Source organism: Lynx canadensis, chromosome D1, assembly GCF_007474595.2.
Source record: "Lynx canadensis isolate LIC74 chromosome D1, mLynCan4.pri.v2, whole genome shotgun sequence".
Taxonomy (NCBI): domain Eukaryota; kingdom Metazoa; phylum Chordata; class Mammalia; order Carnivora; family Felidae; genus Lynx; species Lynx canadensis.
This window is the reverse complement of record NC_044312.2, coordinates 76,191,197-76,217,785: the sequence shown is the minus strand read 5'-3', so window position 1 is coordinate 76,217,785 and position 26,589 is coordinate 76,191,197. Positions and strand designations below refer to the sequence as shown.

Below are 26,589 nucleotides of genomic sequence, written 5' to 3'. Positions count from 1 at the left end.
GTACAATTATTGATGCTATGAAAGTAACAGTGTGACTATGAAAAGCAGACGATGTTCTGAACCTAAAACTGAACTATATTCATTTATATCTAATTGAAGCAATATGACTTTTCACTGAAAATTTACTGTTTAACCCATGTAAATTTGACACAGCAAAATTCACAATAAAACTAGAGACTGACACTGTGAATAATAAGATTTTAAAACAGAAAAGGAATTAATCGAGAAATCTGAAGACAGTTGGACTTTAGTTTCATAGGCAAATTCACTGTTATTACTTAATCTGAAAAAGTGGAAGAAACGTTAATGTGGGAAGTTAAACTGTATAGAATATATGATATGAATGAATAATCTGGCTGTAAATGAGAAACCAGAATAAGGCCAGGGAGGTGGTAATGAAGCAGAAATGACTTTTTGTCTGTAAGCCCCTCAGTATAAGGAATTTCAATACAAAAAGAAGTGATCCCAAAGGCTGATATAATCAACTCGTAAATATTATAACCTCAAGGTACATTAGACTGATTAATATAGGAAGAATAATCATAGTTTTGAAGGTCCAAACATAATATCAATATATTAATTTCGAATACTGAACTCATAAATGAAAACTAATAAAAACGGCAAGTCTGTTAAAATAAAATTGGTAAAAACACCTACCTTAATACTACAAGCATCGGAAATAATAGTCATTGGATCTAAAACTTCCACAACAGCTTCTGGAATAACTGCTTTCTTCATACAGGACATGTTGAAGCCATAAACATTATCCCAGAAAGCAATTCTATCAGCATGTTTATTCATATCACTTACTGCCACAAGGCTAATAGTGCAAATATCAGGGTACACTGTAACAGATAAAATACCCAACAATTTACCATCATCTCCCTTTATGGCAAGATGTACTTTAAAAGGCTAAGTATAAACACCAAAATCATCAGTATGAATTATTAGCAATTGATTACTAGCGGTGGGGTATTAACATAGGTGTAGATCAGGGAAAACAACCAAGTTCCATCTTGTAATCTCTAAAAAAAAAATTCTGTTATGGTAATGGCAAAATTAAAATAAGGTTCCTATTACAATAGTTAAAACAAGATGGCAGAATTAAATAAACATGAAAAGAACAAATTTATTAACATTAAACTTACAATATGCTGACTTTAAAAAGATACTAAATCTTTATACATTACTCTGAAACATACAGAAAGAGACATCATTTAAAAATATATGGGACATGTAAAAAACATTATGATGGAATTTTACAGTTGTACAGAAGACCAGTTTATATTAACCTCTCTTATTTATTAAAAAAGGAAATATTTATGAGCATCAAGAATGTGCCAGATAAGTTATTCTAATTTATAGACTGTGGATCCATGTCCATGTCCCTACTATCAAGAAACTTATATTTAGACAATTTTGATAAATAAATGGACAATTATTCATGATGTAATAAATACTAAGAAAGGGGAAGTATAAGGTACGGGGAAGCTCACAGCAAAAATAGTTAATTCATATTTGGCTATCGCAGGGGTGCAGGGATATTATGTAAAATAAGAACTGAAAACCACATAAGTTAGGAGTGGGGGTGGGAAGCAGTGTTCTAGGTAGAGCAAGCAGTGTGCATATAGGGTTACAATTAATATACGCTCTAGTTTAAGAGAAAGAGATATAAGGCTACAAAGATAATAAGGGAGCAAAGAAAACATAGCTGGATAAACCATGTTAGTAAAATGGATTTTATCCTAAGAATAGTAACAAGGCTGTGAAAAATTTTACATAGGGTAGCAACTTGAGCAGATGTTGGTTTTGGAAAAGCCAGATGGAATATAATGTGGGGAATGAATGGAGGTGCAAGATTAAGACAGAGACAGAATAAGAGATAGTTGTAATAGCCCAGGCGATCTGAAGTAGAATGACAACTGTGGGAATGGAAAGGGGTAGATACATACAGCTGACCCTTGAACAACAAGGGTTTGAACTGCACGGATCCACTTCCACATGGGTTTTTTTTGATAAACACAGTATTGTAGTGTAAATGTGTTTTCTCTTTCTTATGATTTTATTAATAACATTTTCTTTTCTCTAGCTTATTTTATTCTAAGAATACAGTATATAATACACATATCACACAAAACACATGTTAATCGACTATATTATTGGCAAGGCTTCCATCAACAGTAGGCTATGAGTAGTTAAGTTCTGGGGGAGTCAAAAGTTACACAGATTTTTGACTACACAGGGGGTGGAGCAGTTAATGCCCCTCACTCCAACATTGTTCAAGGGATCAATTGCATATTCAAGGGATATCTAGGAGGAAGAGCTCACAGGTTTTTAGTTTTAGCAGCTGGGCAGATTGTAGTAGTAACCATTACATTAGTGAATAAATAAGGTCAGATTCAAGAGGAATATGAAAGTCCAATGCTATGGGACAAATGGGTAAAAGTATCCAATAAGCAATTGAAAAGATGGGCCTGAAATTCAAGAGATGATCTGGGTTCAAGATATAAATTTGGGACCATCATCATATAAAGCGAAGTGTAAGTTATGCGAGCTCATGAGGTCATCTAGGGAGAGTACATAATACATACCAGAATTTAAGGTACGTATAGAAGAAAAGGAGACTGGTAATAAACAGCTGAGAAGCTGGGGCCACTGAAGTAGGAAGAAAACCAAGAGAGTAAGTGTTAAGAGAAGGGAGGGAAGAGAGTAATTCAGGAAGAAACTCTATTCCAAGAGTTAAAAAGTCTGTATAACACCAAATTAAAAAAATAATATTGATTTGATTTTTTCTCTGATAAGTAAATAACAAAGTTAACTTTGTCCTTCAAGTAAGATTCAGGGGATTCATGAATTAAAATATAAATCAAATTTTCTTATATCAATAAACTGAAAGCAACTACGTATGTACCAAAGAAATGCACAAAAATAATTTCATGATTATTAACCAGCCTTCGGATTTAAACAGCAGAGAAATAACCCTTCCCTCCCCCTAAATTTTGTTTCTATCCACAGACTTAGGAATTTATTATTCAATGACAGCAGCATTAAATTATCTTCCGAATAAAGCCCATGATAAGAGCTGTTGGCATCAAAGCAACTGCTCCTTTCAAGCCTGACGTGAGACATCCAGACAAAATACTTGGTGCTATGTCACTGCGAAGTTTCTCAAGTCATCCGCAAGGGGGCATGGGAGTTAGATGTGACAGCTGACTGGGCTCGAGCTGACTGCCATGTAAGGTGAGTTACTTCTACTCTCCTCCTTCACAGACATGGTGAGCCTCTTGACTGGGTTTAAATTCCTGATAATACAAATTCTTCAAAGAATCTGACTTTTTGTTGAATATGCTGAACCAGTAAGACTATCAGCTACGTGGAAGTATGTTTACTTTCTCAAACCAGGTCCTTATATGAGAAACAATGAAGAGTTCAAATTTTACAGCAACTTTAGACATTTGGCAACTTCTTTAGATACGCTTTGGTGGACTTAATATGACAATCATACAAGTTTCCCACATTTTTCCCTGTAATTTTATACTTAAATAGGAATATAATAAGGGCACAGATCAGGGATCAGCAAACATTTTCTATAAAGTAACTATTTCAGGTTCTGTGGGCCATATGGTCTTTGTTGAAACTATTCATCTCTGCTGCTATACTGTGAAAGCAGCCCCAGATAATATGTAAATAAACGAGCTTGGCTATGTTCCAATAAAACTTTATCTACAAAAACAGGCAGCAGGCCAGATATGGATACCACTGATATAGACGTGGGAGAAATGGATGAGGGAGGTCATTATCAGGGCCACCATATTGTAAACCTTCAGGGAGTGTCATTCACACTATAGTCTATGGGAAACTGAATAGCCTTTGGAGTCGTGCAGTGCACAGACATTCAAATCACTACAGCCCACAGAGTTCTTCTATTTCAGGTATTATTAAAATCTTAGTGAAAAAATTTAAAATATCTTAAGTCTCTATATCAAGGCTGGCAAATTGTGGCTCATGGGTCAAATTCAACCCCCTGGCTGTTTTTGTAAACAGTTGAGTGGAATAGTGTCACCCTCATTTATTTCCCTATGGTCTATGGCTACACTGTGTTCTAGTAGCAAAGTTGAGTAGTTGAGACAGTGACTGTATGGCTTACGAAGCTGCAAATATATTATCTGGCCTTTTGTAGAAAAGTTTGCTGACCTCAGGCTCTGTATCAAGCAATAGGATATACTAGCAATACTACTCAGAAGTAAGGATAACTTTTTCATAAGGAAGAACTAGAATTTACCCCAATAAACTTGCAAATGTTTAAAAAATATTTTGGTACTAAGAAGAAGTAAAGAGAAATATGATTTTACTTTTTCTAGTATTGAGGTATATTTTTCAAGCTAATTATATTTCACAAAGGTAGAGAAAAAATGTTTTTTGTATTTGTTAGCATTTGGAAATGAAATTATTTTTAATCTTTGTTAGTAAGAGCTATGAATATTCATAAAGGACCTGTAATCAATGTTATAGGTCAATCTAGTTCCATATCCACCTCCTCACAGCTGTCTAAAATTTTGGGCCACCTGCCAGAATCCTGACTAACCCTTTACCTTCACATCCTGACCCATTTGTCATTTGATTTTTGTCAGATAGAAGCATAATTGAATAATTACTCCTTCTTGTAGGTGAAATTAACAAAGTGCTGATTGGACAAAGCACCCTCTTACCAGACCATTTATAAATTCATGGCTTTGACATCTGTGTCCTTCTCGATTCACTGCCCAGAATTCATTTGTCACTAGAACAGCTCACATGGTGAACAGATAAAGATGGGAAATCCTTTATCCCTTAGAAATGCCTCAAAAACTTTGGGACACTAAAGGATAAGACTGAGATGCGTAAAGAAACAATTCCTAGTAAGCACTGGCATCACTGCATATATATTAAAACCAGAGAGTAAAAAGGTTTAGAAGGATAATAAGTCAAAAATAAACTATTCTTTTCACAATATACATCAACAACATGGAGAAAGATTTTAGTAAACTAATGGTCAATGACAAAATGATTGATATCCATCAAGGGACGTATACTACTAAGTTACTAAATGAGCAAATATCCTGGAGTTGAATAAGCTTAGAAATAAATTTCTAATTTATATAATATGGATATCTACATCCTAGCTTAGCTAGGCTAAAATGTAGCTGCAATATGCATTGAAAAATTATGTACTGAAAAAAGTAGAAAACGGTACTACTGTAGTATCACTGGACAAAAGAAAAGTAACAAATGTGAAAAACACAGATCTGAAGAGGAGGAAGTAGTGTATTATGGAAATACTAAAGGAAACCTCCAAACACTATGAACCATGGTCAGTGGCTGATTATGCTGAGATAAGCTATGTGAAAATCAAGTCTGAATAGTATGATGCCCAAATTCATTTTGAAACTTTTATAAGGTATAAACCTAACACTAACTTCATTTTACTAGCTATAGCTCATTTTACTATAAATCTACAGTTTACCAGATGTAACTCAGGAGAATTCACCTTTATTGAGCAACTACTTCATTTGAAGCATCTCATTTAGACTTTTGTCTGATTCTTTAAAGCTAGATCATAATCTTCATTTTACAGATAAGAAAAGTAAAGTTCCAAGGGGTAAAGTAATTTGCCCAAATTACTGGTCTTAATCAGCTAACTAGATAACAAGTCATCTGACAAAGGTGGGTCAATTTATGGTCTAACCGCAAGATCTATATGCTTTCCATTATGCATGATGCTACATTTTATGCTTTTCAAATGGAAGAAAGGGAAAGAGGAACCCTATTTTCCTTAGGTAAATGGATACTAGTTGGAAGAGAAAGAGGAAGGAGAAAGGAGTTGAGAAAGATGGGAGATTAATAAAATTTCAGGGCAAAGTGAAGAAAACGGAAACGTTCAGCTTTACTTATTCGAGCTGAGTTAAGGAAGGAGATCATGGGGCAAAAAGAAACACCAAAAAGGAAAGCAAACAAGTAGAAATGAGGGAACAGTGAATAAGCTGTACAGTTCAGCTTTCCACATACAGAAGGAAATATAAGGAAGATAAAGCAGCAAATCCGGACTTTGTAACAGAAGCAATTTCTTAATTTCTTATTAGCATAGGTTAGGTTTCCAATGCAAATTCCAATGCAAAACCTTCAAGACAGATCTATTGTGGACCAATATATATTTATGTATCTGCCACTCTATTTTGCTGCCCCCTTGTAAACTATTTGTGAAATTCTCTATGTTACAAGGCAGGGCCAGCTTTACCCTACAGAAGCTGAAAACGACAGAAGCTTGCTTTCCCTTTCTTCCTTGCAGGTTAGGCACGCACACATGACCTACGTCCACTAATGATAAGCACCTAAAGTTCTGGCTACTTTTCAGAGGCAGCAATGCCTTCTGTTGGTAAGATCAGCAATGTAATATGTCAGCTAGTGCCCAATATCAGGGTAGTGGTATCACTTCTAAACCAGTCCTGTAACATAATTTTGGACATTACTCCTGGCTGCATAATCTTCCAGCCTGGTTTTCTAGTTCTCATAAAAACTTAGTAACCTACCCTACCTATCCTTTTAATAAAGTCCTTCCTTCTCTGTTGAATAGCCAGGGTAGATTTCTATTTCTTCCAACAATACCTTTGATTGATAGAAAGGAAAATGTATATTTTAAATAAATTTTTAAAACAAGACTTTCCTCCTACTTTTTGGTTCAAAAGCATCTTGATGTGGGGCCTGAACATCCATATTTTTAACAAAAAGACCCCAGTGACGGTGATGGTCTGTCAAGAAGAGAAAACAGTGAGTTTGGAACTGGCTGCTTTAGTAATTGCGCATTGTACTGGATGCAATCCTCAACTCCCTAATGTTGATAATTACAACTCAAAGATGTATATTCTGAAGAACCCCATAAGAAATGTGAATTTAGTCCTGTGAGGGGGAAAAATCTTTCATTTTGCTTGTAATAAAAGGCAATGAAAACATTTTTTTCTAGTAATATGGAAGAAGATATCTCCTTTGATGAGCCCCTAACATTTCTATGCAACAATTATGATTTTACAAAACTATTACCAGTTTTGAGGAAGTTTGAAAGAAATGAATTATTTCTATGTGCTCCTATCAGACCACAATTTTAGTCTGACCCATTCCTGAGAATGTCAACCCTGATTAATGATGAAGGTGGAGACTGGTAGGCTTCTGGGCTGAAATTTACTCTTTTTGTAATTAGTAGATACTGTGTGGGGAGGTTCTTTGAAAATAGGTAAATATTCCAATCTTAATCAAACTTTCAGATTATTTATTTATTTATTTATATCTCAATAGACTTGTTTCCTATTTTATTCAAAGAGTTATGGCACCCCACCCTGCCCCCCAAATTTAAGGTAGAAAGTATGGAATGGTAGAAGTAAAAAACTGTCTCTACTTGCAAACAACATGAATGGTCACATAGAAAAACTTAAGGAATTATTAAACAACTACTAGAACTATCATGTAAACTTAGCAAGGTCATAGGATACAAGGTTAATAAACAAAAGTCAATTGTATTTTTATACTTGCGGTAGCCAACTGAAAAATGAAATTTTAAAAATTTCCACTTGTAAGAAAGACAAAAAATTTTAAATACCTAAGAATAAACTTAACAGAAGATGTGCAAGATCTCTATATTGCAAATTAGAAAATATTGCCAAGAGAAATTAAAGACTTAGAAAAAACAAAAGGTATATTGTGTTTATGGTTTCAAAGATTCAACACTGTTAAGATGCTGATTATTCTCAAGTTGATCTATTCATTTAAGTCAATCCTACCACAATGCTAGCAATCTCTTTAAAATTGACAGACTGACAGATTCAAATTGATAAGATTCTAAAATTTAGTTTTAGGGGAGCCTGGGTGGTGCAGTTGGTTAAGCGTCCGACACTTAGTTTTAGTTCAGGTCATGATCTCACTCATGGTTTGTGAGCTTGAGCCCTGTGTTAGGCTCTGTGCTGACAGCATATAGCCTTCCTGGGATTCTCTCTCTCCCTCGCTCTCTGCCCTTCCCCAGCTCGCTCTCTCTGTCTCTGTCTGTCTCTCTCTCTCTCAAAATAAATAAAAACTTTAAAAATATATATTAAAAATAAAATAAAATTTTGTAAACACACACACACACACACACACACACACACACACACTACCACATTGCCAAAACAAATTACAGTAATTAAGATAGCATGCTAATTGGTGGAAAGAGAGACTTACAGATCAAATGAACAGAATACAAAAACATACCCACATATATGTGGCCAATTAATTTTCTACAAAGATGCTAAGCTACTTATGGGAAAGGATAGTCATTTCAACAAAGAAATGACTAGAAAATATTAACATCCATCCTTACTGTGTACCATACAGAAAGATTATTTTGAAATGAATCATAGACCTAAACGTAAAAAGTTGTAACTTCAAGAAAAACACAGGAATATTCTATGCAAAAAGACAAAGATTTCTTATATTGGATATTTTTCTTAATATTACAAGAGACTGAGCACATGTTTAAAGGAGTCAACTGTATTTCCTTTTCTGGGAGCTGCCATTCAATTCTTTGCCCAACTTTTTTTTTTTTAATGTTTATTCATGTTTTGAGAGACAGAGACAGAGACAGAGCATGAGCGGGAGAGGGGCAGAGAGAGGAAGAAACAGAATCCAAAGCAGGCTCCAGGCTCTGAGCTTCTTGAACCCACGAACCGCGAGATCATGACCTGAGCCAAAGTCGGATGCTTAACCAAATGAGCCACCCATGTGTCCCTGCTCAACTTTCTATCCAGTCTGTGGTCAGTCCAATTTTTTCAGTTTGTACCTTCTTTTGTAACTTTCCATATGGCATATGCTGCCACTTAGAAATTTATTTATTTAGATATAACCAAATTTATCAATTTCTCTTTCAATACACACATCTGAATGAAGTTCTTATTTAGAAAGCCTCTCTCCCCAAGTTTATAAAGAAATAATATGCTTATGTCTCCTAGTATTTTTATCCTTTCTTTTTTGCACTTAACCTTGACTCATTTAATATTTACAGTATGTGACTTTTTGTGTAGATTTATTACTTTATAATTAATTGTGTGGATTAAACATTACTTTTTCATTTTTTCTTATTTTTTTTTAACACAGAGGGCTACCCAACTCTCTCAACATAATTTACTACAGTAAACGATTTCCTTAATTATATGAGACGCCATATATTGCTGGATTTATACCAGGATTCTCAATTCTGTTCAACTTATCTGTCCATTCAAGAATGAAATAAGGGGCGCCTGGTGGCTCAGTCAGTTGAGCGTCTGACTTCAGCTCAGGTCACGATCTCACGGTTCGTGAGTTCAAGCCCCGCGTCAGGCTCTGGGCTGATGGCTCAGAGCCTGGAGCATGTTTCCGATTCAGTGTCTCCCTCTCTCTCTGCCCCTCCCCCATTCATGCTCTGTCTCTCTCTGTCTCAAAAATAAACATTAAAAAAAAAAAATGAAATAAACATTGTTTTAATTATTGAGGCTTTGTAATATGTTTTATATTTGGTAGCACTAGTCTGCTAGTCTGGTACCCTTCTATCTCAGTCTTCTTGCCATTAAAAAGTTTAAAAAGCCTAATTAAAAAAGAAAAAAACCTGTGTGTTGGAATTACCATTTTATAAAATTTATCCTATAAAAAATATCAAATACAGACAAAATTGAAAAAGCATAATTAACTCTCATGTACTTATTATCTGTCTTCAACAAATGTCAATGTTTTTGGATTACACATTTTAAATTAATTTTGGGAAAACTGATATCTTTATGGCACTTGTTCTCTCCTTCCAAGAATATGGTCTATCTTTCCACTTATTTATCTTCTTTCTGTCCTTTAGTAGTAATGCTGTTTGCATATAAATTTTGCTTCTTTCTAATTATGTTATTTTGTAACTCAATAATGTACTAAATTTTTATTGTTATCATTTTTCAGTTGATTCACTTGAGGTGCCTACTTTGAATCACAGAATCTACAAATAATATTAGTTTTATCTCCCTTTTTATTTATCTTCTATGTTCTTTCTCTTTTCTAATAGCACCGACTGGTACCTCTGATAAAATATTGAGTAATGGTATAATATGAAGTAAATGGTATAATAGTGGCCATCCAAATCTTGTTTTGACTATAGGGCAAATGTTTTTAGTATCTCCCCATTAAACATGATGCAGGTTTTCAGTTGAAACAATATACTTTATCATGTAAGCTAGGGTCCAACTATTCTTATTTTCTCATAAAAAAGACAAGAACGTAAATTGTATTTTGTCAAAAACCTTTTTAGTATCTATGAATATGGGCATGATTTTATGCCTTAGCTCTAAGCTTTATTCATATGATTGATTATATAATATTTTGTTCCAGTTCCTGTTGTCTGGTATCAATACCATGACTGCTACTTTCATTTTGGAGGGATTTGCTCACTGAATATCTTTTTTCATCCTTTTAACTTTTCCAAATGATCTTGTTTTAAGTGTGACTCTATAAAGCATACAGAATTAGGGTTTGTTTTTTTGTTTTGTTTTTTTTTTTTTTTGGTGATCCAATCTGAAGTTTTTTCTCTTTGAATAGGTCAGTTTAACCCTAATTTATATTTATTGATAGGACATTTTTTGTTGTTGTTGTTCATACTCCACCATTTTATGTTATCTTTTCTGTATCTTTAGTTTTTGTTTTGTTTTGTTTTTAAGTAGTTGACTACATGGTCTTTTTGACTTCTTCCTAAGTATTAGTTCTTCTATTTAAGAACTTCTGTGTTTTTGTTTTAGTAGTAGCTAACTTTGTAATTACATTATAAAATACATTTTGTTCTCTATTTTCAACACTATTTAATCTCCTATCATGAGTAATCATAAAATTAGTATATTTCTTTATTCCTCCCCTTCCTTGTTTTTCATTATAATTTTTTTTAATTAAAAGAGAGATGTATTGATAATACTAACAGCAAATACAGAGGTGGGCACAGAGTTAGTACACAGCTTTAATACGTTTTTTTGAAAAGTTAGAAATCAAAACATGTCACAATTCAATTGACCTGAAGGTGGGAAATGCCACTTCACTTTTTTCTTTTTAAACATCACTTTTATTAAGGTATAATTCACATGCAGTAATAAAACTCACTCTTTTTTGGCCTTTTTGGTGCATAGTTCTACGTGATTTGATAAATACAGTCACCACAACAATCAAGATATAGACAGAATCTATGGTCACAAACCTCAATGGTAAATTTTAATCAATAGTATTATTTTAACATTAACTTTGTAGTGCTAAATGTGCTTATAATTCTATTACTTGATTTGTCAGCTTTAAATGAGATTCAATGAATTCCTATCAAAGATAAAGCAACTCAAGTATATACACTTCCTCCCACCTGCCTTCTGCATTCTCTTTCCAATTTTTGTAAGATGCGGCATTTGACATTGTTAGAGTATAAAATATTTACATTCTTTGTAGTTATCCTAAAACACACATTTGTTTTTGTCTTAATTCTAATTGTAAAAATATGCATTGGTCACAGCAAATCATTTTCTCCCCCCCTCCCCAAGTTTTTATTTAAATTCCAGCTAGTTAACATACAATGCAATATTAGTTTCAGGTATAGAATTTGGTGACTCACCACTTACATAAAACAGCTGGTGCTCATCACAAATGTCCTCCTTAATACCCATTACCTATTTAATGTATCTTCCTTCCCTCTGATAATAAATCATCTTCTTAAGTTTTCCTCTTCATCTATAAGTTGGTTGAATGTAAAACACTACAATTTCTGACATACAACTCGTGCTTACTAAATCTTAGCTAAAAACAGAAGTAGTCTTTAGTAAACCCATTTTCATTAACGTTATAAAACTATTTTTATTAATAGCAATAGCAGTAAATGAATACCTCCAAAATACTACAGAATTTGCTTGTCAATGGCAATAACAGGGAGAATAAATACTCACTACTGGCTGACTGTGTTTTATAGTCCATACCATTATATATATAGTGAGACATACACTGAACCTAAAGTCATGTAAAAATAAACCGTGGTTCCTTTATGCTTATATGAAATTTTAATATTTTCCCTCTCTCATAATTCAATAACTCTTTCCAAAGTCTTTGCACTACTAATTGCTTAGTAAATCTTTCCTTCAGAAAAACATAAAGAAAACTTTCCTTGCAACAGAAGAACAAGCACAATACATGACTGGTGATATTCAGGAAGGCACACTCAAACACAAAACACGCTAAATAGGCTACCTCATGTTACTCATTTCTGACTTTTCCTTCTTTTCTCTTAATTCTGTTAACAAGCAACATTCACTAGCACTGCCTAGGCAGTTGAATGCTGACCTGTCTTCAATATGCCTCCAGATTACCTCAATGTTAATATTAGCTATATAAAAATACAAAAAGAACTAGAGTTAGGAGCCTTCACTTCATTCCTGATGGTGGGAAATACTCTGCTATTGTTTCCTCAACTATAACCTCATTATATTCATGCTGTAAGTTCTTAATGAATTTCACCAAGAAGTCAATTTAAATGTATTAAATTGCTGTCAGTCCTTCAGTAAGATCAATGAATACCATTCAGGGAGATACGGAAACTGAATCTTCCCTAGAACATCAAAGCAAGAATCAGATTTAATAAAGTGCATTTTATTTATTTATTTATTTATTTTTTTAATTTTTTTTTTTCAACGTTTATTTTATTTTTGGGACAGAGAGAGACAGAGCATGAACGGGGGAGGGGCAGACAGAGAGGGAGACACAGAATCGGAAACAGGCTCCAGGCTCTGAGCCATCAGCCCAGAGCCCGACGCGGGGCTCGAACTCACGGACCGCGAGATCGTGACCTGGCTGAAGTCGGACGCTTAACCGACTGCGCCACCCAGGCGCCCCTAAAGTGCATTTTAATAGGGAAATAAAAAGGGATGCTGAAAAGAACAGGAATACTGGAATTGACAGATCGCGATTTAAAAAAAAAAAGTCAAGGCTTGACCACTTAATATGTATCCTCTAGGACACCTTTGGCTGTTGTGAGGATTACATATGTAATAATATAAAACAAAGTATAGTATTTGGCAGCTGGTAGACAATCCACAAATGGTAGATAATATTAGTTTCAGTCATTAGGTATAACAGTCATTTTAAAAAAAGCCACTGAAATTATAGAATATATCAGATATAGCTAATTTTTGTAGGGTAAAGTATATCTAAAAATTCTAGCCAGATTCATGGCAGAGATCAGGAACACATCTTGAAATGCTTGCAGAAAATATAGTGATAAAATAAATGAGAGCATTTTGAAAAAGAAAGGCAATCCATTTAAAAGCTATTATAAAAGAATTCTATTGTGCTGAAGAATTTTCTGTGCTTCATGTTTTGGTCTCACTGATTTTTACTGTATCATAATCGCCAAAGTGATTTCATAGAATATGGATGGGCAGGAGGCATAAGTATGATTCAGTGCTTTATGTCACTAGTTCAAAATGTCTCATTTTCATCTACTTTTTTTTTTTTTTAATTTTTTTTTCAACGTTTTTATTTATTTTTGGGACAGAGAGAGACAGAGCATGAACGGGGGAGGGGCAGAGAGAGAGGGAGACACAGAATCGGAAACAGGCTCCAGGCTCCAAGCCATCAGCCCAGAGCCTGACGCGGGGCTCGAACTCACGGACCGTGAGATCGTGACCTGGCTGAAGTCGGACGCTTAACCGACTGCGCCACCCAGGCGCCCCTCATCTACTTTTATATAACAATTTTATCAACTGTACTCTGACTGTGGAAACCATTTGATGATATTGACACTTTGGAGAAAGTGAAGGTACAGGGAGAGGTGAATAAAGGGAGACAGATGCTATTCAATTCAGTTTTAATGATTTGATTCAATAAACTTACCTGATGCTCCATCTACGTTCCAGGAGCTGTGCAGCTCGTTGAAGAATCAAAGATGAACAAAACATAATCCCTGCTCTGAAAGGGACTGTTTGTATATAACTGTTCACAGCAGAAGGCTTATAAAAACACAATTTCACTTTGTGTATACAGAATTAATATAAGAAAGCTTTCCAAATTTATTGGGATCCAATAAAAATACTGATAAAAAATCTAATATATACAGTATAAAAATACTGTTTGGATATGCTACACTTTAAAAACTTAGAAACCAGTCAGTTTTTAAATGTTCTCATTAAAACACAGAGATGACAGGTTTATATATTTAGTGAAGTCATGGAAAATTTGCCAGTAAAGTGTGTAATTTCCAACCTAGTATGAAATACTCTATTGGAAAAAAAAAACAAAACTAAATGTCATAAGGATTAAGAATCAAAAGGAGTTTGTTAGATTTTGATTTCAATTATCAAATAGTTTCTAAATCTAGTCCTTAGTATTTTTTGAAAAAGCATTCTTGAGAATACCATTAACTTAGAGTCCTGCATATCTTCTATAATGTTCTACAATCAACAGTAAACGACTGCCTTCAAGCTTCAGCTAATTGAAACATCTTTCATTTCTATTGGGAACTTTCTCCGTCATGCACAGTTTATTGGAAATCCAAAGGTTCACTTGGTTCTGCCAGACTAAAATTACATTATTAAAACTAGAATTTTATACTCACCCGATCCTCCTTTTGCCAAGTATTTGTTCTTTGCATAAAGGACAGAATCTAACATAGACTCAAAAAGAAGAAAATAGCCCTGCATAAAAAACATGAAAAAAAAAAAAAGGATTTTAGAAATGCACAATCAATATCTTCATATGCAGAACACTTTAAATATCTGGGCTACTCTTTTTATAAAAGGCATGTTTTTTTTGTCTCTGCCATATACTTTTCTGCAAAGTTTGAAATTACTTTTTGCATTAAATTCTCCAAGTAATTATAACGTGGACACAGAAAGTTTATTATGGTTGAATGTACTGAACCTTCTTTATCTGTGCTTCCACTTTCTAGACTATTTATTTCTTCCTCATTAAAAGGAAAGTCTGAGACAGAAATTGTTAAAATACCCTCTAACTACCCTTGGAGTATTGCAATATTAATAATCTAGACAGTGATTCTCAACTAAATTTTGTCCCTGTCTCCCCCCGCCCCCACCCCATCCCCTGCAGGACATCTGGCAATGTCTAGTGCCATTTTTGATTGTCACAACTTGGCGGGGTCGGGGGAAGGTAGGATGCTACTGGCATCTAATAGGTAAAGCCAAGAGATGCTGACAAACAGGCTACAACATGCACAGGAAGCCCTCACAACACACTGTCCAACCCCAAAAGCTGATAGGGCTAAGGTTAAGAAATCCTAGTCTAAAACACCATTTTCCAAAGAGCTTCCTGTCCAGTGACTTTCTCTTTTGTTTAAAAAAAAAAAAAAAGGAAGGGAGGGAATCTTTAAGAAACACAGATGCTTCAATAGTTCTGGAAACTGTTAAAGAAATTTGTTGAACATACCTTATACTCATATATATATATGTTCATATATATATGTTCATATATATATATACTCATATATATATATGTTCAAAATTTGTTGAACATACCTTACCCATGTGTTACCCACTTTTTGACTACAAACCTCTTTTTTTTTCACGTATTACACCTATCAACACCTTGCACAACTAGTGTTGTTCTATGTTCATGGACTACAGCTCTGGAGTACTCCAGATTTTAGAGACCAGTAATGCCTCTGCTATGAAAGGACAATTTCAGTACAGGTGAAAAGAAAATTTACCACTACTGGTATCATGAGTGAAGGGTAGATGTCAGCTTGAGTCAGTCCTTCTCCTTCTAGAGGCCACCTCCCCCCCCACCCGCCCACCGCCCCACTACCCCAGGGCAGCAGGGACAGTCAAGGGCTCAGCACAGTGCTTAGCACATAAAACACTTTATTACTGCTTAGAGTGAAACAACATGAATTCTGCCCTAATGACAGCATTCTAAATCAAAACTGCTCTTACTTCATTTGTTCTGTGCACAAATAACTGACAGGATAAATACAATATTCTTTAACCACGTGAGCAAAGACTTTTTAAAGGGGTCTCGAGAACAAGAAAAACCTGCACACCTGGGATGGATATCTTCACAAAAGATTAATAAACAGCACATTTAAACCTATAGAAAATATAGCTCTCAAGCCTGAATCACTTAAACAACCTAATTAAACGGACACCAGCAACTCTACATTGATGTTTAACCCACTCCCAGCAACACACCAATTCACTGAGAAGAAAATGCTTGCCTACAAAAAAAAAGACTAAGCAACAAAGCTCTTTTATTAATGTGTCAACGTTAGGAAAATTAAGGACTTGGTGAAAACTGTTCTTCTGGCTAGAGTATTTCAGTAATACGTCTGACTGTTACAAGTTAGTTCCCTATTAATATCATCTGTGTACTCAAAGAACAGGGAACTCTTGGAAGTCAACTAAGAAATCTTTATCAATCCAACATAATTCATGCAGATCAATGCACACAAATGCTTATAAATAAGCACTCAACTGTTGATTAAAGCAAATTATAATTTATGCCAAGGAATTATTAAAAAAGAAGTCTTCTATTTACCTTACGGGAAAAAGATCAGCTGGTAAAACACGTTAATAGGTTAGGTGAAAAATTGTCCGTATTTGTAAGATTACTGCATATTAAAACATTAAAATAAATAAAATAAATTCACATATTGGTAAAAATTATTCATTATAGTCTAGTCTTTTTTGGAAGGGGGCAAAAAAAATTAGTTTGTCATTGATTTGGCAGTGTGTCAAACTGTTTCTAGGATTTACTTTCGAACTGGTTGGCAAAATCTAAGTACTTTACTTCCCTATGTCCAAACTCTGTCTTAATTCCATGTACTACAAACAAACCAAAAGTCTTCTCCATCAGTAACTGAAAGTAGCTCCTTCTAACAACATGCTTATTTACTGCATTTATGACAAAGTTATTATTAGCCATCCACCAGAGATTAAATTGCAGCATATTTTAAACTGGTGCTGCAGTCAATACCAATAGTGTAGTGGCAAAGAGGGTACACTTCAGGATTTAAATCCCAGAGAAATTCTTTCCTCTATGTGACCTTGGACAAGTTAAATTAACATCATTGTGTCTCAGTTTCTTCATCTGTAAAGTGACAACTATGGTATTCTACTTTATATTGGCTCCTGTGGGGATTAAATGTTAATACATGTAAAAGGTTGGAAAAATAAATCTTATTTATTTAGCTAAAAAATTAAGAGCTATTTAAGAATATATTTGTAAAGGCTAACCAATTTTTTAAAATTATGGGTTTTTTTTTTTTATTTATTTTTGAGCGAGACAGAGAGAGCATGTGCACGCAGGGGAGGGGCAGAAAGAGACGGAGACGGTTCCGTGCTGTCAGTGCAGAGCCCGACGTGGGGCTTGACCTCACAAACTATGAGATCATGACCTGAACTAAAACCAAGAGTCGGACACACAACAGACTGAGATACCCAGCGCCCCTAAAATTATGTTTAATAAATTAGAGAATAAAGGCTTATCAGTCTGTTCAGAATCATATGTTTATTCAATGGTCTTATATTACTATCCATGAGTCAGAACTGAAATTCCTGTCTTTGCTTTTTCAGGGATCTATGAATCATTTCAGAGATCTTGTATCATTTCTTTTCTCAGACCAGGCTAGACTATGCATATCTGTGTACATACAAAAAAAAAAATAAAACGCTCAAAATTTCTATACAATTAAGAAACAGAATTTTAAAACCCAGTAAAAATAATTTGGCCACATTCACCAAATTAGTGCCATGGAATTCCTACTTTAAGATTCTTCTCACAAAGATAATCACAGGGATTTTTTTCCCCTAGGCAAAAACAAAAACAAAAACAAAACAGTTTTATTTAATACTTCAAACTTTGGTATTTATACTTATGACTCTCCCATATGTCTTCTTCTATTGAAAATAACAAACATTAGGGGCGCCCGGGTGGCTTAGTCAGTTAAGTATCCAACTCTTGATTCCGGCTCAGGTCACGATCTCACAGTTCATGAGATTGAGCCTGAGTTGGACTCTGCACTGACAACACAGAGCCTGCTTGGGATTCCCTCTCTGCTTCCCCTCCCCCCGCTTCTGTCTCTCAAAATAAATAAACATTAAAAAAAATAATAATATGGGGTGCCTGGGTGGCTCAGTTGGTTAAGTGTTTGACTTCGGCTGGGTTTTAGCCCTGTGTCAGGCTCTGTGCTGACAGCTCAGAGCCTGTAGCCTGCTTTGGGTTCTTTGTCTCCCTCTCTCCCTCCCCCTCCCCTGCTTGTGCTCTGTCTCTGTCTCTCAAAAATAAATAAACAGTAAAAAATAAAATAAAATAAATAAAATAACAAACATCAATAAGCATTTTTCCACATACCCTATAATGATTACCTTAGCTAAGCTTAAAATTCTGATCAAACTGTAAGAGATAGTTTCAAAAGTTCTAACTATTCAAATAACTTAATTTTCACATTATAGAAATCAGCACTAGACAGGTTAAACGATTTAAGTCATATGATCAGATGAATAATACCATACAAATTTTAGCCCCCCTTATAAAACACTGGCTTTAAGATTCAATTCCTACTGTTGCTAAACTCAAGCGCAAACAAAAGAAAGAAGACAATCATTCTTGGCAGTAAAAATATCCTTTTTAAAAGCCATGCTTTTCCTTCCCATTTTTTCAGACAGTCATCATTATTAGGTCTGAGAATTTCTGAAAGCAGATGATGAAACGCTTTTGTTGATAAAGGTAAAGGATTTAGCACAGAGTTTGGCATAGGGTTAACACATAAAACCTATAAAAGGATGTATCACATGATTCTTTAGTTTGGCAGAAGGCACTATGTGGAGTCAGCTACCATGTGGTAGAACTGGGCTAAAATGGCTAGAAGCAGAAGGCTAAACCAAGTCTTCTTCTTTCATTGTTCCCATTTTTATCTTTTTCTCTCTTCATTGGTATACAATTAAAAATGGTATTCTGAATCTATTTCTGATATGTTTTTCACTTCAGCATCAAGGTATTGCTTATGTAAGTATATGATGAGGCTTCTATTCTGTCTAAATAGCTTATAAACCTTAAGTTAAAGAACAGCTGAACTAGTAAATTAACAGAAAAGTATTCCTTCGAACCAACAATAGATTATACATTTCTTCATATTTAACGTACCTCCTAAATATGCTACTCAATGGAGACTGGCCATTTTACTGGCCATTCATTTCACTTAGTAGTCAGATTTCTGCTCAAGTATTACCTCCTCAGAAAGGTTTTTCCTGATATCTCCACGTAAAATATCATCTTTTTCCTCCTCTGAGCTCTATCTCTTTACCCTACTTGGTATTTCATTGTGGCACTCATGAATTAAAATGTTGTGTATTTTTGTGTTTAACTTCTGACTAAAATTAAAATGTAAGCTCCAAGAGGTGCAAGAACTCTATCTATCTATCTATCTATCTATCTATCTATCTATCTAGATATCTGTTTTATTTTTGAGAGAGAGAAACCGAGAGGGAGCGGGGCAGGGAGAGAGAAGGAGGCACAGAATCTGAAGCAGGCTCCAGGCTCCAGCTGTCAGCATAGAGCCCAATGCAGGGCTCGAACCCATGAACTGTGAGAACATGACCTGAGCCGAAGTCAGACGCTTAACCAACTGAGCCACCCAGGTGCCTCTATCTATATTGTTTGAAGTTATATTACTAAGGCTACAAATGTGGCTGGTAGACAGAAGTAACTCAGTAAGGAATTTCTGAATGAATAAAAGAATCAGTTACTAATATCATACATCATTATATTTGTTAAAATGAAACTATCTGCTTTTTGCTATTTTTCTGGTACAAAATAAAACTGGTTATTTTAAAATGCTGTTTTGCTTTCAAATTAAATTTCTCAAATAGTAATAGTAGTGATAGTTATTAGTGATTAGTATTGTATTAAGTATCTTTATAAGGATTAACTTATTTAATTCTTCCCTAAAGCACATTTTATTGTTATTTCCATTTAACCGATAAGGCTTACAATGTTGAGTAACTTAAAAAAAAAAGTTAATAGTTACAGAAACATCTGAATGAGCCAGAATTTGAACCTTGGTCTAACTGCAGAGTATGTTCTGTATAACTATTCTATGTTGCTTCTTAAATTGATTTACCTAATTGAAAATAAGATTTAGTATTTACAAGGACTCAAGTGTTTTGAAATGAAAAATTTCCCATAGAGCATATTAAACAAGATTAGAATTTATAATAGATATATGATTTATAATATTTCAAAGTGATAACTTGGTTGACAACTGGCTCTTAGCCACTGTCCATTATGAAAGTTATGTTTGGAAAATCAATGCAAACATTAGAATATATGTAGAACCAATACATGATGTCTATGAGAAAAATACATTTAGCTTAAAATATTAGCAGATGAAAAGATTCATATATGTACTGCTAACTGTTGACTTTTCCTCAAGTGGAGGGAATGAAGACAGTTCCTTCATTCTACTATAGGCTCCCTATGTGATAGAATAGCCTTTAATTTCCTGGGAACTGTCCTTGGTTCTGAACCAAGTCATTTATTACTGATATCAGAAGGCGCTGCTCCAAATGCCCGGCTCATCTGCAGTGTAATTCAGACTGTAATTTCACAGGCTGCTGCCTCACCTGTAGGGGTGCCATCTGGAAGAGAATTATACCCAATATTTTCTCCCATGATGCTCATGGGGCACTCTTCTTTCCAAACTGACATTTACTTTTTAAAATTAAAATTTGCATTTACACTTCAAAAATTAATTACTACAAAAGGAACACACAGGATTAAATCTGGGACTAAGATATTAACACTGTTCATTGAAATGGGAATCTTATTTTTAAAATGCTTGCTCATATCTTGGATAAATTAATGGTAAAAGAAACGTGATACCTTCAGTCTAAGGTCTTCTCTAATTTTTTTTCATGCAGATAACTGAATTACAGATATACTCCTAGGCAGAATTAACTTATTAAAAAAAACAGAGGCAGGAGAGATCACAAATAAAATGAAGAGTTAATCTAGGAAGTCAAGTGACAAATACTCAATAATTGAATTTATCTAAAGATAAAAGTGCAAGATTACTTCTAACAAGTAAGTATGACTATCAAATCTAAACCCCAATTTTTAGTATATTTCTGAAGCATAATAAATATTTATGACATCTTTTTCCAATACTACTCTCAATTCTATTAAGTTTACTGTAGACAGAGTTGTTATCCAATGGTACGCGGACTATTAGTTTGTTGTTAATTGAAAACAGTACTTTTAAGAAAAAAAATACAAATACACATATAGTTTTGTTTATTAATACTCTTTGAGGGTGAATCTATGAATTAGAATCTTCACAATCTTCCTTACATAAACCATATTCATAATGGATTGTAAGTAATCTCCAGTTTTGGCTATTTTAAAATAGAAAAAATAATCTAAGGGTACTTGGCAAGTGGAGAATCTCTGAATACAGTGACTCCCACCTTCCTGCTTCTAGTCTTTCACAACTGATTTGTTACTACTTTATTCAACAGGAATTTTTTAAAATCTTGTTCAAAAGCTTATATTAACTGATATAGTTAATATTAACTGATATTACATAAAGAAGCAGGGAAACAAACACAATAAGCTCTTGGTAAACATGTAATACAACTAATAGGAGCAAAACAAGAGCAGCACAATAAAAGGTAATTTATCAGCTTTAAGTGTTCAGTTAGGCATGGAATTTAGCACCTTATACAAAAAAAGAATTCAGAACATCATTAATTTGATGAACTAAACACAGGCTGGTAAAGAAGTGTCTATTGTATATTCATGTGACAAAATGTATTCTTAATGATGTCACCTTTTAAGGAAAATTTTCTTTTATGTCCCATACTAGGTCAGGTGGGCTTTATAATATAATGTCGTTTAGAGATTGAGTTATTATCAATGCATAGAAATGAGAACTTTAAAGCAAGGGTTCTCAACCTTGGCACTGTTGACAGATTTTGAGCCAGATAATACTTTATTGTAGATGCAATCCTGTCCATTGTATGACGTTTAGCAGTACCCCTGGCTCCTACCTACCAAAACCACCGGCACTCCCCTCCTGTCTCTCTCCCTCCCAAACCTCCCGTTGTAAAAACTTAAGATGTTTCCAGACATTTCTCATTGCCAAAATATCCCAGGTGGGTAAAACTGGACACCCCTCACCACTGAGGACCACTGCTCTAGAAATATCAAAAAAAGTAATTAGATAAGTATTTTCTCCTAATCTACAGTGCTCTCTGCCAAAAATGTGCCAAACTTAAGTTTTTACAAGATATGATGTAACTTCTATTTATTTCACTGTTACATTCATAATAGTCTTACACACTGAATACCTGAACTGTGAAGTTTTTCAATGATTCCCCAGTCTATCCCTTGACTCTTTTAATTTAAAATGTGCTAATGCTAATGAATTTATCACAAATGTGATAATGAAATTATGTGAGATTTAAAAAATTATGTATAAAATCATTTTGGGTAAGGTACTTTCCTTACTGACAGCTCTAAAATCACTGAGAGAGATATTATGCTTACACACTTGGCAAATGCAAGGTAGCTGTTGATATTAAGCAACAAGAATATCTGTATCCTTTACATTAAGTTACTATAGAATGGGTAGGAAAAATAATGTTTGAACATGTATGCGCACATGAGCACACACACACACAGATATCTTCTCGATGTTTTATGTGTCTAGCTAAGAAATTTCTTAAAGCAGAATTTCTGGATTAAAGGGCAGGCACAGTTAGGTTCTGGTCTGTATCAGGGTGCCTGGGTGGCTCAGTTGGTTAAACATTTGACTCCAGCTCAGGTCATGATCTCACTTCAAACTCGCGTCGGGCTCTCTGCTGTCAGCTCGGAGCCCACTTCAGATCCTCTGTCTCCTTTTCTCTCTACCCCTCCCCCACTCTCTCTTTCTTTCTCTCAAAAATAAACGTTAAAAAAAAAAAAAGATTTTGATCCGTATCATCAAGCTGCCTCCAGAAAGACTGACAATTTTTATCCTCACAACTGTGTAACTGAATTAAAGACTTATATGTGGATAAAAAAGAGATAAAGTTTGTAGACAATATTTTCATATTCTGGAGCGGGGTGGGGGAGAGAACTAACTATAAAGAAAAAGACCAATAAGTTTGACTAGATTGAAATTCAGAACCTGTGTTCATCAAAAAACATAAAAAGAATTAAAAGGCAAATCCGAGTTTGAAAAGATATTAAACACACACACAAACATACAACCCCTTTACCTGCCACAAAGAAAACTAATCATTAAGAAAAACACAGGCAATTCAAAGGAAAATGGACAAAAGAATTATACACAATTTCTTCACAAAATAGGAAGTCCAAATAGTCAATAATCATATGTAGAGATGGTACATATGGTAATGATGAACTTCATTAGTAATTCAAACACAATGAGAAACTACTACTGATAACAGAGCGGCAAGAATTATGAAGTCATACAATGTTCAGTGTTGACAAGTATATGGAGTAATAAAGAAAATTTACTACTTTGGAAAAGTTTGGCATTATCTAATTATGCAGAAGAGCAGTGAACCCTGTTATCTAGCAATTCTACTTAAAAAAATTTTTTTTAAAAAAGTTTATTCATTTTTGAGAGGCAGAGACAGACAGAGCACAAGTGGGGAGGGGTAGAAAGAGAAGGAGACAGAGAATTGGAAGCAGGCTCCAGGCTGTGAGCTGTCAGCACAGACCCTGACATGGGGCTCGAACCCACGGACCGTGAGATCATGACCTGAGCCAAAGTCGGACGTTTAATTTTTTTTTTTTTCCAACGTTTATTTATTTTTGGGACAGCGAGAGACAGAGCATGAACGGGGGAGGGGCAGAGAGAGAGGGAGACACAGAATCGGAAACAGGCTCCAGGCTCTGAGCCATCAGCCCAGAGCCCGACGCGGGGCTCGAACTCACGGACCGCGAGATCGTGACCTGGCTGAAGTCGGACGCTTAACCGACTGCGCCACCCAGGCGCCCCCAAAGTCGGACGTTTAACCAACTGAGCTACCCAGGTGCCCCTAGCAATTCTACTTCTAAAAATACTTCTAAAAAAGCACACTCGACTGTAATATCATACATGTACAAGTATACTATAACATTATTATTCGTCATTGTAAAAGAAATGGAAATGATCCTGTACCCACCAACTTCAGAATAATAAACACACTGTTGTATATTCACACAGGAGAATATATAGAAATGAAAATGAACAAATTATGCATACTGGCAATATTGATGAAAGTGGCAAAAATGTAAAGAAAAGCAAGGAAATGATCACCATAGAGGTCAGGTGAGTGGTAACCTCTCTGGGGTAGGAAAGAAGTTGTAACAGATATAATTAAAAGATAAAAAGATACTGAAAAGACATTTGAAAAAATATATAAGAAAGACATTGAAGATGAAATTAGAATATAAAGATATCTAAAGAAAGGTGAAAAGATACTTGGCAGCTGCTTTCTATATTTGGATCTGACTGGTGATTATACAGGTGTTCATTACATAACTATTTCTTACACTGTAAGCTTAGCGAATCTTCTGTGTATGTTATATTTCACAACTTATTAAAAGAAAGATTTACATGCCTAGTTATATAACATGCAATAGTCTGGGAGAAAGCAAAAGGAACACATACTCAAATCTGTTTATAAATGCTTAGAACACATCTGGAATAGTACACAGTTAATTAGAAAAATGCTAAAGTAAATTAAAGGACCAAGAATATTATCAGGGACAAAGAACAATACTTCATAATTATAAAGAAGCCAGGGGCGCCTGGGTGGCGCAGTCGGTTAAGCGTCCGACTTCAGCCAGGTCACGATCTCGCGGTCCGTGGGTTCGAGCCCCGCGTCAGGCTCTGGGCTGATGGCTCAGAGCCTGGAGCCTGTTTCCGATTCTGTGTCTCCCTCTCTCTCTGCCCCTCCCCCGTTCATGCTCTGTCTCTCTCTGTCCCAAAAATAAATAACGTTGAAAAAAAAATTAAAAAAAAAAAAAAAAAGAAGCCAAACCTTATCAACAATACATAACAATTCTAATGTATATGTACCCCAAAACCACATAAAAATATCTGAAGCAAAAACTGACACAAGTGAAAAGAGAAACAACTCCTGAAGTACAGGTAAAAACTGTATTATTCTTTTAATAGTTAACAGAACAAGTAGACTTAAAATAGTAAGCGTTTAAAAGACGTGAATCATACTATCAACCAACTTGATCCAATTGACAATTATGTAACAGTCTGTTCAATGACAGCAGAATCCACATTCACTCAAATTAATGTGGAACATTCAACAAAATAGACCATATTCTGGGCCATAAAGCAAGTCTGAACAAATTTAATGGAATGATAAAATACACAGTATGTCCTTTGATATCAACCAAATTAAATCATAAACGAGTAAAAGAAAGATACCTAAAAAAAACTGCCAAACACTTAGAAATTACACAACATACTTCGAAATAATTCATTGGTCAAAGCAGAGATCCCTGGGTAATATTTTGAGTTGAATAAAAAAAAATCATGGGATAAAGGTATAACAGTCATAATGGGAAATTTATTTAAGAGATGAAAAAAGCAAAGTGTAGAACAATATGCAAAATATGCTTACCCTACCCTAAATTTAAGGGTGGGGTTTGTCAGGTATTTTGTTCACTGTTTTATCCTACCTAGAACAGTGCCGGGCACCTAGAAGCCACACAATATTTGTTCACGGAATGAGTGTGCCAAGGAGTAGAAATACACATTTTATAACTTATTATAATGTCTCAGGAAGGATACACTAGAAACTGGTAACAAATTTTGTTGGGGGATTCCGTGTAGGTCCTGAGTGGTAAAGAAAAGATGAAATTTGGAACTTGTATGTATTATTAGTCAAAAATAAATAATAAAATTTTACATGTATATAACAAATAATTTGTCAGAGCAGCTATTTCATTATTTTACCTGATCACTATCTTCCACACAAGAGGAATAATTCTAGTAGCTACCATTTATTTAAAAATTTTTTTTAATGTTTATTTATTTTTGAGAGAGAGAGAGAGAGAGAGAGAGAGAGAGAGAGAGAGAGAGACAGAGCATAAGCAGGGAAGGGGCAGAGACAGAGACACAGAATCTGAAGCAGGCTCCAGGCTTGAGCTGTCAGCACAGAGCCTGATGCTGGGGCTCGAACCCATGAGCCATGAGATCATGACCTGAGTCGAAGTCAGACGCTTAACCAACTGAGCCACCCAGGCTCTCCACTACCATTTATTCATTTATTTTTTAATTTAATTTTTTATTTTTTAAAATTTACATCCAAATTAGTTAGCATATAGTGCGACAATGATTTCAGGAGTAGATTCCTTAGTGCCCCTTATCTATTTAGCCCATCCCCCCTCCCACAACCCCTCCAGTAACCCTCAGTTTGTTCTCCATATTTATGAGTCTCTTCTGTTTTGTCCCCCTCCCTGTTTTTTTTTTTTTTTGTTTCCCTTCCCTTATGTTCATCTGTTTTGTCTCTTAATGTCCTCATATGAGTGAAGTCA

At 34.8% G+C, this 26,589-nt stretch overlaps 1 protein-coding gene across 1 annotated transcript in view; it reads right to left on the bottom strand.

Moving 5' to 3' along the window:
• The window catches only part of PRMT3 (protein arginine methyltransferase 3), a 143,740-nt gene that overhangs the window by 52,116 nt on the left and 65,035 nt on the right, over positions 1–26,589 (bottom strand). The window contains 2 exon segments of the mRNA XM_030331855.1: positions 658–845; positions 14,642–14,720. Of these exon segments, the coding sequence (XP_030187715.1) occupies positions 658–845; positions 14,642–14,720 (267 nt within the window).